At 37.8% G+C, this 12,469-nt stretch overlaps 2 protein-coding genes across 6 annotated transcripts in view; both read left to right on the top strand.

Moving 5' to 3' along the window:
• Positions 1-1,054: 1,054 nt before the first annotated feature.
• entpd4 (ectonucleoside triphosphate diphosphohydrolase 4) lies at positions 1,055-7,698 on the top strand. 5 transcript variants are annotated; one of them, XM_015058001.1, is made up of 13 exons: positions 1,055-1,216; positions 1,818-1,928; positions 2,594-2,791; positions 2,879-3,084; positions 3,267-3,417; positions 3,529-3,632; positions 3,741-3,800; positions 3,899-4,053; positions 4,955-5,121; positions 5,234-5,558; positions 5,809-5,894; positions 5,980-6,141; positions 6,535-7,698. In XM_015058001.1, the coding sequence occupies exons 2-13, from the start codon at positions 1,921-1,923 to the stop codon at positions 6,767-6,769; spliced, it is 1,857 nt and encodes a 618-aa protein (XP_014913487.1). In that variant the 5' UTR covers positions 1,055-1,216; positions 1,818-1,920; the 3' UTR covers positions 6,770-7,698. The 5 variants fall into 5 exon arrangements, with proteins under 5 accessions (XP_014913487.1, XP_014913489.1, XP_014913486.1 ...); XM_015058003.1 differs by lacking the exon at positions 1,055-1,216 and adding an exon at positions 1,296-1,426 and having other exon boundaries at positions 3,899-4,029; XM_015058000.1 differs by lacking the exon at positions 1,055-1,216 and adding an exon at positions 1,298-1,488.
• Positions 7,699-10,108: 2,410 nt separating this feature from the next.
• Positions 10,109-12,469, top strand: part of slc25a37 (solute carrier family 25 member 37) — a 13,690-nt gene continuing 11,329 nt past the window's right edge. Inside the window, exon 1 of the mRNA XM_015058010.1 lies at positions 10,109-10,488. Within this exon, the coding sequence (XP_014913496.1) occupies positions 10,288-10,488 (201 nt within the window). The 5' untranslated portion in view covers positions 10,109-10,287. The remainder of the gene's footprint in view (positions 10,489-12,469) is intronic.

Here is a 12,469-nt window from a genome sequence, read left to right on the forward strand (position 1 = left end):
TTCCAGTATGGCAGTGGCTTGTTTCTAAACATATATAGGATTCAATACATATATCCTGATAACATTTTTTTAAGCAAGACAATTTATTGAGGTGAAACGCTAACACAAGCATGTTTACTCTCTGTTTTGATATGACTTGTTAGTAAATAGACATCTAGTATGTTTGAATACAATTTTTGTTAATTATGTGCTTCCAAAGCATACAGAAAAATAGATTCACAGCTTTGTAAACTTTGTGCTAACTTTAGATGTCGTGAAATGTAATGACTAGTGTTCCAACTGATTTCTATGCAGTTTCCTTACATTGACATCTGTCTGAATGAAGCATGCAAAGCAGATCACGTGGCAAAAACTGACAAGGGCTGAATATCTCTACATCCACCCCTCCATCCATCCACTGTCACCCGCGTATCTGAGATCAGGCTGCAAATACTCTTCCCAGTGCTCTTCTCTGAGGGATCCAAAGCCACTTCTAGGCAAGAAGGGATAGAATTCCTCCATCGTGTTCTGGTATTCCACCACCAGGATGAAATTAAGGCACATTTGTTCTCCTGGATGGGAAGTTCACAATTGTTTGTAGCATCTTTTCTGACATCCAATAGTAAATATGCATGTATGTTCTTAATAAACGTTTTACATTTAGTCACAATGTGCTTCTCTATATCACTGCCTTTTTATACTTTATTTTTAATAGTGTTTTGGCTTTCCAACTTTGTATGTTAGATGATCCCGCCAGCCCATTTTGAAACAAAATGTAATGTTAGATATGCCAATCTGTGTCTTTTACACAAAATAATAATAATAACAAAAACTTAAAAAAATGCAATGCAACACAACCAACATGATAATCAAAAGAGTTTGTACTTTTTAACTTTATCTGTCATCATTTTAATAAATACGTTTAATTATGAAATATATTGAAAAAAACTTAGGCTTACGTGTCCAAAGACACACAACTGAACAATAATAGGAATTTTCTCAAATGATTTAAGTTTTGAAAATGTGATTATAAAATTCGGAACAGTTTGTACCTGCAAGGTTTCCGTATTTCTTGTTCGACACAAGCCCAGTTCACAGCTGGGAATGTGTGCTTGTTTTTTTTTTCCTCAAATTGAGCGGACCTTGATTTGCAAAACACGTCTCAATTAGTGACTGGGAAAGAAAAGAAAACATACTGATTGTAGAGTTATGAAATAGAGTATATGCAGTATTTGAGGTAAGCTAAAATCTCCCTATTTGCTGATTTTTTATCGAAACAGCTTATATCTAAACTGAGCGCAACCGAACGACGGTGTACGCGGACATTAAAACCAAGGACACCCTTTACACGTTACACGTCACTTAGAGAAGCGGTGCCGCTCGTTTAATGTAAGTTAGCCAGCGGGGAGCATCTGGATCATGTTTCCTGGAAAATACGGTTGTCTTTGTGAGTGTCTATGGCTCTAATACAATCCATTGACATATAACATCATTGCCATTAACGTTACGGTCAGTTAAATTGTTAATTTTCGGCGTTTCTCCTTGTTCTTTCCCCCTATCATACTGTAACCTACGAGACTGTATATTAAAAACGCCTGCGTTATCTAACATTAACAGCTACTTACTTGAGATTTAAATGTGTTTCCTTTCTTCTCCTTCCCATTACGAGCTTTTATTTTTCCTCCAATAGCTGAAAACTATACAGTTACGCCTACTTATCCCTTTAAATCCAGAAAATGCTGATCAGTTTCATGTGTTTATGGGCCCTTCACCAGGTGGAAGTCCTGTACAGTTGTTGGTCAAGGCTTTAAAGTTTTTCCTTCTGCTCTTATTTGAAGGCCACAATGATGGATGAACCAGAGATTATGGAGCAGTGGAGTCGGACAAATCTGCTTCTCAGAGAAGACTGATGAATAATAAATCCAAAGGACTATCTGCACCATGGGAAGGTAATTGAATGATTGGCCTCTGTTTATCTGGAACTAAAGAGCTGCACACTATTCATATCCCTTGGTTTTTCTCACATTTTGTCATGTTACAATGACATTAAATACATGTGTTACTATGATACCCCAAGTTAAAATCCAGTACAACCACATTTTTTCAGAGGTTTTTTAATCAATATCTATATATATATATGCATATATACAGTCAAAGCTATATTGAAAATGATTAGATCAAAGGTGCTCAAATGTAAATCTTAAAGGGCTTTAAATATTATTTTTTTTAATGAGTCACAGATCCATTTATTATAGTCCAATCTGTGTGAGCAGTTCTTTTGCGAGGATGAATGTTCAGAGATTGGATGTGCAGAGCGTTCCCAAAAGAGACTGAGCTGTAGTTGCAGCAATAGGTGGTTCTACAAAGTATTGATTTCTAGGACCTTAATAGAAATGGACTTTGCTTTTCAGATTTTATTTGTAAAACATATTGAAAACCATGTTCCCATTTTCCCTGTGCATCTCTATTATAAGCTGCTCAAAATCCCAATCAGATGCACAGACGTCTCTGGTTGTCAAGTGGGAAAATGAGCACAATTAAATTTTCAATACAGTCTCTGCAATATCCAGACATGCAGCATTGAGGCTCTTATATTCTTATATTCTGTGAACAGGATCGGCTTTTCGTGCCTTTTCCCAGCGTCATGGCACTTCAGCCTGTCATCCCAGGTTCTTCCTCGGCTTCTGACTCCTTCCTTCCGACAACTTCTCTTCATCGGCCTGGTGCTCTGCCTCATAGGACTGCTCTACCTGCTGCTCGTTGCTGTGAATACACACACCAGCTGGACCGGAGAAGAAAACCCTTTCCACCGGTACTCTAGAACTAGGAGCTGGTACTCTGGTGTGGGTCTCCTAGAGCTGGTATCGAGTTAATCTTAGATATTTGTCACTCATAAAAGGCACCTGGCGAGAGTTACTGACTTGGATGCGACGGATACAAGCAATCCCAACCTGAACTACGGCCTGGTGGTGGACTGTGGCAGCAGTGGCTCCAGGGTGTTTGTGTACTGCTGGCCCCGGCACAACGGTAATCCCCGCGAACTGCTGGACATACGGCAAATGCGAGATCAACACCGCAAGCCAGTAGTCATGAAGATCAAGCCTGGTAAGAAGCTTTTTGATCAACTTAAAGAAGAAAATGCAAGCGTATTTCGCAACTTGCCTTACTAATAATGTATTATAAAAGTACTGTACATAAAATGGTTTTATTGCATAATATAAGTGAATATTATGTTTTTGCATGCCTAAAGTAAAAATGTTCTTCTTCTTCATGTACTTTTCGTAAAGGCATAGCTGAATTGGCTAAAACACCTGAGAAGGCCAGTGACTACATAGATCCACTTCTAAGCTTTGCAGCTCAACACATCCCCAAGCAAAAGCACCAGGAAACTCCTCTGTACATTCTGTGCACAGCGGGAATGAGAATCCTACCAGAGAGGTAAAAAAAATTGGACTGTTGGAAATGTTAGTGTGACAGAAAAAAAAGATTATTTTTTTACATTTTATTTTTTTATTTTTTTTATTTTGTATGCGTTTGTTTTTTTCTCAGTCAACAAGAAGCCATTCTGGAAGATCTACGCACAGATATCCCAGTTCACTTCAACTTCCTCTTCTCTGATTCCCACGTGGAGGTGATTTCTGGAAAACAAGAAGGTGAATTTAGAAACTGTAGAGCAATATTTCATTTCAACATCATTGTAGCTTTAAATGTACTCAAGCATTTACACAATAACTTAGTACTTAATATGCTTTGGGCTTCAGGTGTCTATGCATGGATTGGAATAAACTTTGTCCTTGGGAGGTTTAACCATGTGGACAATGGTGAGAAGTTACTCAAGTGTACCACTTCAGAGTGACCTAATTTGATTAAGTCTTTTAAATGTGTGACATCACTTCTCTCTGCCTGTCAATTTTCCCAGATGGAGAAGCTGTGGTGGAGGTAAATGTTCCCGGCACCGATCATCAGGAAGCGCTGATGAGGAAAAGGACAGCGGGTGTCCTGGACATGGGTGGTGTCTCCACACAGATTGCATACGAAGTGCCCAAAACTGTAAGCTTTGCTTCTCCACAACAGGTCATTATCTCCAACCAATTCTGTTCTCGTTCCGTCTTTGGTGTTTTGTGGCTTATGCTTTCTTTTTCTCCCTTGCTCCCTTTCTAACCTCTGTTACTCCTTGGTTAACACCTCTCTGAACCATTTTGTCCTGTGGAGCTGATCTGCTCTCCATCCGTCACTGTTGAAAGCATATTGTAAGGTTGATGCATGACCCTCCCCATGTGGCTGTAATATTGAGAACATTAACTTATGTTTGGATACTTTGGATTTATAAGTGTTAGATTAAAAACTGTATAGAACTTTATCTTTACAGTGGCTTCATCTTTAAAGTATTCATTGTACTTGGATATTTTTCATATTTTGTTACTGGAGTGGAAGGAAAATGATACATGATTTTTTTTAATATTGCACATATAAAACGACCTTAAAGATAGCCATAAGAACAGATTATTAAACAAGGTCTGAGCAGTTTTCTTTTATACATCTGTTTAAAATCATTAGTCGGTTTGTTGTTTTTAAAGATTTTTGTTTTTTTATTATTGGGTATTGTGTATTGTTTGTTGATGTTCTTACAAACCTCATCTGTACTTTTTCTAATGAAGATTCATTTTCACATAGGTTGAATATTTATTCATTTGCAATTGACTTTTAAAGCCAACTGGTGGCCCTTGATTTTATTTAGGTGTATCAGAGTCGAGGGGGTTGAATGCAAATGCCAAGCTCATGTTTCAGATGTTATTTGTGAGATATTTTGGAAATCATGTATCATTTTGCTTTCGCTTTGTAATTATGCACAACTTTGTGCTAATCTATCACTTAAAATCCCAATAAAATCCTGAAGTTCTTGGTTGCAAGACGCCAAAATACAGAAAAGTTAAAGAGGCGTTATATATCATGCTCACTTGTTCGTCTTCCACAGGAGGAAGTGGCCAAAAACCTACTTGCAGAATTCAACCTGGGATGTGACGCTCACGTCACCGATCACGTCTATCGTGTTTACGTGTCCACCTTTCTGGGTTTCGGTGGAAACGCCGCACGCCAAAGATACGAGGAGAATCTAATCAGAAACGCTGCAGCTCGAAACAAGTGAGACGCACAGTTTGTTGCTCGACTCTACTTTCAACCTCCCTGAATTGTTTTTGAGTGTTCGTTGCTGAGAGCTACGAGCTTGAACTCCTTGGTTTATTGACCTTTCCAGACTCTTGGGTGAGCACGTTGGCGAAACAGCAGAGTCGCCCCTGCTGGACCCTTGCCTCCCCACCGACCTGCTGGATGAGATCGGACCGTCTACACAGAGGCTCCACCTTAGGGGGACGGGAGACTTCGACGAGTGCAGGCGGATTCTCCAGCCGTTCCTCAACAGAACCAATGACACCCAAACGTCCCTGAGCGGCATCTACCAGCCAGCGATTGACTACAGCAACAGCCAGTTTTATGGCTTTTCAGAGTTCTACTACTGCATGGAGGACGTGCTGCGAATGGGCGGGGATTATAATGCTTCTAAATATGCCCGAGCCGCCAAGGTAAACGCTGTAGGAAAACTTATCTATAGTCTCTAAAAGCTTGTATCTATTTTTGCCCATGCTGTATCGATTTAATCCTGAAACAGAAATAGGTCAAGAAAGATTAAAACTGCACTTTAAGTTGGAGAAGTTCTTCATGTCTTTTATAGAATAGTTTATAATTAAACTCATCAATAATGTGTGTATTTAAATAGTGTTGCAATGCTCTTCTCCCTCTATTGTGCTTTTTTTTTTTTTTTTCCATTCACAGGGCTACTGCGCCACCCAGTGGAAGACACTGAAGGAACGCTTCGATTCTGGTCTTTATGCGTCACATGCAGATTTTCACCGGCTCAAGTAAGTCGCACACAGATTTATCAGATCGAGGCAGCCTGTCAGTGATATAAACATATGACTGTTGTTTTTATTCAAATGTCTGCAGGTACCAGTGTTTTAAATCAGCGTGGATGTATGAAGTTTTGCACACGGGTTTTTCCTTCCCAACCAATTACAAAAACCTGAAGACAGCCCTGCTGGTCTATGACAAGGAGGTCCAGTGGACTCTTGGAGCTATTCTTTATAGAACGCGGTTTCTCCCTTTGAGGTAAGATAGAATGTCTTTCACAATTGTGCTTCTCTTAGTTTGGATTCTTATCGCTCTGATGTAATTTTGTCTCCTGAAGTTCAGTCTGGTTCAGCCAGTTTTTCACTCAATCTAGTCTGTCACAAGAACGATTCCTGCTTTACACATGTGAGAAGAGGAACCATTATTCTTTGGAATTGGCTGCTAACGGGGATATATTTAAAAAGATATAAAGAGAAATATGAATGTTTGAAGCTTGGAAATGAGACTAATTTTCAGAAAGCTGCGACTTGTTGCTTGAATAATGACGAATTAAAGAGCTAATGTGACAGAATGAGCGGCCTGTAAAGACTTGTTTTATTATCGCGTTCCAAACTCACCTGGCAGTGCCGCTCTTGTTTTCTTTTCCATCAGGGACATCCCACAGGAGAGTCTGAAAGGAGCACACTCTCACTGGCGACACAGCTTCTCCTTCGTCAACAACCACTACTTGTTCCCGGCTTGTTTCTTTATCGTGTTGCTCTCCATTATACTGTACTTGCTGAGGCTCCGCCGGATCCATCGCCGAGTGGCGCAGCGCTACACTCCCTCCTCTGTGCCGTGGTTGGAAGAGGGCCTCGCCTCGCCCTCTCTCCCAATCAACCTCTGAACGTTGGGCAGCACGAACAGGTTTAGAACTTTCCGAAGTTGGACTCCACTCCTGTCGGACTGTCCGATTTTTAAAAAAAAAATTTTTCAGTGATCTGCTCGCGTTTCTTCCAAGCTGTTGAGCTGGAATTATAAATTTGGACAAATGAGGGACATTTTTCACATGTCTTTGGATGAGAGAGACTATATTGCTTTTAATATTATTTCACCTGCAGCTGCCTTCAGGTGTTTTTATTTTTTAAGTAATAAACACAAAATGGTACTTGGCTTTGTAGTTGATTCACACCCTAATAGATAGACTGTACTTTGGCTTTCACCACACTGGATGAATATATCAGACGTGTAAGTTTTTTTTTATGTTTATTGCCTTTTTCATGTGCATTTTTTTTTGTACTTTTATTTAATTTCATTTTGTTTTGTCTTACTTTTTCTCCCCCCCACCCCCATTTCTCATTGTTGTCAAATAGAAAAAGCACTCTCTACAGAAACCTTACATGCAATATGATTTCTCCATTGCATTGGAAGCACTTTGCACTGCAGTTAATCTGCATGGCCTAGATGAAGCAACTCTTTGGGTGTATTTATCCCTAAACTTTTCTGCATATTTATGTTAGAAGATATGAAGCCTTTCACAGCTGTAATAGTGCAATACATGTCTCGTCACTGCTGGGGTAAGCTTTGCAAACCCGTCTGCCATCCCAACGAGAGAATCAGTCCCCTGCTGGAACTGTTGCTCGGCTCTTTGGTGGGTGTTGTTACTTTAATCGGGGCTTCATTTTCAGAAGCCAGGTATGTCACTGCTGTGAGGAAATCTGTAAATCGGAGCGTGTGTTATTTAAATAAAAAATGGTCTACTCGAGTGCTTGCACAGGCGAATGTGAAATAACTGTTGTGACATTGCAATACAGGAATAATAAAAGTTTTATGAGATACCTGCCTGCTGATCTCATGAGAAGGAAAACGGAATGATTTTGTGTATCTATACAGTGGAAACCAGACATTTGCATGCACTATTTTAACTCCTAACATTTATGTCTCGCTGGCTGATATTAAAGCAGACTACTGTCATTTAAGGTTTCAGGTCAGTATCATAATTATTTTTCCTTTTGAACTTTTTGAGATAAAAAAAAACTTTCTTCACATTCTGAAGTCTACATATTTCCTTTGAAACTGTGTAGTGACACGTGCACTTAGTGTTAGAATATATCTTGGTTTTAAACAGGTACAGTACTAGAAATGCAACAGTTTGTTAGCTTTTTTTTCTCATACTGTTCATAAAGTTTAAAGTTTTTTCACCGAGATGCCAGACAAAATCCAAGAATGGCTAAAGTATCCAGTGGCTGTTTCAAGTATAGAAGCACTGCACTGCCCCTCCCCCACATACTGCTGCTACTTGTTTCTCCTGGACTCTTCACATTACAACTGAAATTAACATATGCTATTTTATCAGCAATTTAAATAATTACACTTTAATCTTTAGTTTAAAAGTCATATTTTTTTTTTTTTGTTAAAATGTTTTTTTTTAATTAAGGTCATACTGAGTGTCTATTACTGCTTATGTGACTAGTGACTAAAACAACAGGATAAGTAAATATTTTCTTCAGAATATCAGACATTGTGTTTTGAAGGACGGCTTTAATGATGGCATTGAGAAATAAATAAATATGAGACTAATTACGTCTACAGAAAAATCTGAAAAACTAAACTTACTAGACTCAAGAGTGTCAAGCAGCATAAGATGTGTGATTTGAGAGTTTGTGAACGTAAATGTGCTATGTGAAACTACACGGAAGTGTATCTTTCAGGCATGCAGATAAACATATGCAAATAAGCGTTATCAACAACACCCCTTGTGACTCTGCAGTGTGTTTTGTGGTAAGTGCTTCAGTTATTGTTGTTTAAAACTTCTTAATTGCTTCAATAGAATTGAAAAATCTTTCCTACCCGTCACTGTAAATTATATAAATGCGACCTTTGATAGAGCTTTTTTACACTAAGGTTCTTTTCATCTTTTTCTTATTGAATTTTATTCCCTAACCTTGATTCAGATGTCCGGTTTGTGATGTTGAGAATTTCTCCGTGGGGATTAATAAAGTATTACTGAATTTCTAATCAAATCAATTCTCAAGTCAAATATTTTGGACAATCGACAAGTTACAAACTTGAAGAAGCACATGTGTGCTCATGCCCAGTGGATCTTCAATCTTCTCAAAACAAACAGGAAGGTTTTATTTCCCAGGACAACATATGCAGCTAAAATATAACAAAATATTAAAAAAAGTTAAATACTTCTCATTCAAAAGCTGGAACTAAAGCATAAATGTGGTGTTTCTTTTTGATAAGACTTTGTTTTCCACTTCAGGCTGTTTCATGTGACTGTCCACATGATTTGCTGCAGTAATGATGTTTGCAGATCCATTTGATTGGACTGATGAGGCTTTCGGGTGAGGGGCTTCGGAAAAACTTCACTCATTTTCATTGTTTCCTTCCAAAAGCTTGTATTTTGGGATATAATATAATATAATATAATATAATATAATATAATATATTGAAGTCCCTATTTAAACCAAAAGTCTTCTTAATTTTCCTCACTCTCCAGAGTGTTGCATGTGTGAAACTATTTGTGCTCTGCAGATTTCTTCTGTTCTGTTTTGCTTTTTTGTCTGTTTCTGGAAAAAAAGAAACAGACAAAAATTTATGAATGTATCATATCCTTGTATGATACATTGTGAGTTGTCCAAAGAGAACTTGGTTGCTACTTATATGGGTCTATGTTGATTTGAAGAGCATTTTTTTCTCTTTATAATTTAAATCACTTTATATTTAATTATCCTTATTTGATACAAAAAAATGTTTCATAATCTGAAAAAAGTCGCCCCCCCCCCAAAAAAAAAAAAAAATCTAAAAGGGGGCAAAAACTTTTTCAAAGCACTCTCTGTAGTCTATACAAACACAAACCCTCCTTAATTTTTCCAGACATATCTTGACTTATAAACATCTTGTTTTAATACGACTGTTATTCTTAGTTTTTAGTTTTCCACAGCGTCCTAAATAGTCTGTCTGTAGATTTCAGTTAGCCATGGTTTGTCAGAAGTAACCTCCCCTTTCAGATAGGGCATTTTGAAGAAAAGATTTCTCCATATTATTGAACATGTGTTATCCGGCAGTGAGACCACACCTGCTTATCTACCGGACCAGAACTGGGCAATGTTCGCGGTTTTGTCAAAGTCATTCAAAACTTGGGAGGCTCAAGTTGTTTCACCGGCTGAGCTTTGAAGTGGAACAGGAATTCAACACAGAAACTTGTCATTGGTCGCTCAGAAAAAGAGCCCGCCTATTATCTCACTATGTGGGATTTGATTGGTTAACATTACCGTCAGCCACGCCTCTAAGCGATGTCCTACGGGCGCTGTTGGAACTCCTGTAAGTAGTGGTGATGTTGTGGTTATCCATGCCGCGGACACATTCTCCGATCGTTCTCTTGTACGGAAGGCCACCTGTTGCGACAGCTCCCCACGCATGGAGTTAAGCTCGGACCGTGCGGTGGCAAGGCTGGAGATGTCGCAGATCCAGAACGAAGACGGGGAGCCTTTTAATGAAAACAGCGACGGGGACTACGAGAGCTTGCCGCCTCATGTCTCCGTGACGACCCACATGACAGCCGGAGCCGTGGCAGGCGTACTGGAGCACACGGTGATGTACCCCGTGGACTCTGTCAAGGTAACGCCGTCTCAGAGGCTGCTCGGTTGTTTCTGTTCTCTCCCCGGGGGCTCAAACACTAACCAGCCGGAAAGGAGACGCCAAGTACGGGGAGGATGTGCTAACAGGCGTTAGCCTGTGAAGTCTTCGGACTGCCCATCCTTAGTTAGCCTCGGTGTTAGCTCATCCAATTACGGCAGCCTTGTCGCTTCAAATAGACTGACCGAACAAGTTAAACTGGTCAGCAAAGTAAATCAGAGTAAAAACAAAATGTTTCCCTTCAACTGAAGAAGTTTTGCTCTTTTTTTTTTTTTGCTTTGCTACTTAATAACTTTGCTAACCAAACAAGCTTACTCAAAGACAACTTTAACATTAAAAAGAGGACATTCACCAGGTTTATATCTAAACTATCTCGCAATTCAACTATAGTATTAAAATGAGATGTAATAATAGTCATACGATTGTGAATCTACTCAAATAAATAATGTTAACCATATTTTTCTTTGACATTATTCAGGCTAGGTGAAGGTCAAGGTTTTGTTCGGTTAGGATAGATGTCAAAATGTCCTTTGAATGAAAGACTCTAACCACAACTCTGTTACTCCCATTATTAAAGCGTTAATAGTACCTTATTACATTGCATCTTTGACTGTGTACTTTCATAAATTACATGCTTGTAGCCACTAGATTCATTGACTGATATTCAAACTTTAATCTTATCTCAATTAGGCTGTGAGCTTTACTTAAGGAGTGCAGGATTAGAGGACCAAACCATCTAAATCTTCTTGTGATCACTTCACTTAGAGAATTAGGTTCATCCTTATTATCGTAGCTCACAGACACAGTAAGTAACTCTACAAACCAGATTCAGCATAGTATTAAAACACTCTCCAAACATGAGCAAAGCTGGGGAAATCTGTGAACAATAATGAATAAATGTAAACAGTAATGAGGGATTACTTGATGTTGACATTAAACAAGAATGTGCTGTACGTTTAAAACCTATCAAATATATATATATATATTTTACTAAAACATGGTATATTTATTTATCCATTCCATAATATGTTAATTTCTTAGAAATGTATAAATTATATAAAGTCATGTCAATCATATGTAACTCTTCTATAAATGTAGGTCTTTAGACGTTTAAAAAAAAAAAGTTGTTAATCAAGCACAAGAAGACATTTGAATACATCAGTACTTCTGTTTTTATTGCTTAAAAGACAAAAAAAACCAAGCACTAATTAATCAGCCCCAGACTGAAATCAGCCAGCTTTCCATTGATCAACTCTAAACTGGTGATCAGCAGGTTAAATAAATAAAAAAATCAGTTGTTGTTTTTACCGTTCATGTAAATGAATCAAAACTAAATTCTCCCACAATTTTTGGTCTGTAAACAATGTGTACTTTAATACTGGCTTTAAAGTACACACTGTATTTTAGGCTGTGAAGTACTTTAAAGTGCACATTGTACTTTAAAGCCAGCATTTAGTATTTTTGTATTTAGTAAAACTTGTATGCATAAATTAGCATGGCTTTGTTCATTCTCTGTTGGCTTCAAAATTGCAACTCTTATCAAAGGTGTTGGACCTAAAAAAATAATAATTGAAAACCAGCATAGGCCAGGAGAATGCTGGTCGGTGCATCATTTAATTGTTCTCGATAAAGCTATATTTATAGAGTTTACTGGCTTTTTTACGGATAATATTGCTCTCTTTGCTCCAAACATTTACTTGCTATTGAAAAATTCAAGTGCCCTTTAATCCTCTAACCATATTAGAGGTGATATTTTATTTTGGATAAAATAAAAAAAGAAAGAGGGCTAAAAAACGTGAGTCATTGTAGTTAATAGTAAGAGAATTATTAAATTAAGACCAATAAAATGTCATAAAATAGCATTAAATATGTATATATATATATATATATATATATATATATATATATATATATATATATATATATTTATAAACAAATATATTTTATTATATAAAATATATAG

This window comes from Poecilia latipinna, unplaced genomic scaffold (assembly GCF_001443285.1).
Source record: "Poecilia latipinna isolate Pla-1442-1.1 unplaced genomic scaffold, P_latipinna-1.0 Scaffold1507, whole genome shotgun sequence".
Taxonomy (NCBI): Eukaryota; Metazoa; Chordata; class Actinopteri; order Cyprinodontiformes; family Poeciliidae; genus Poecilia; species Poecilia latipinna.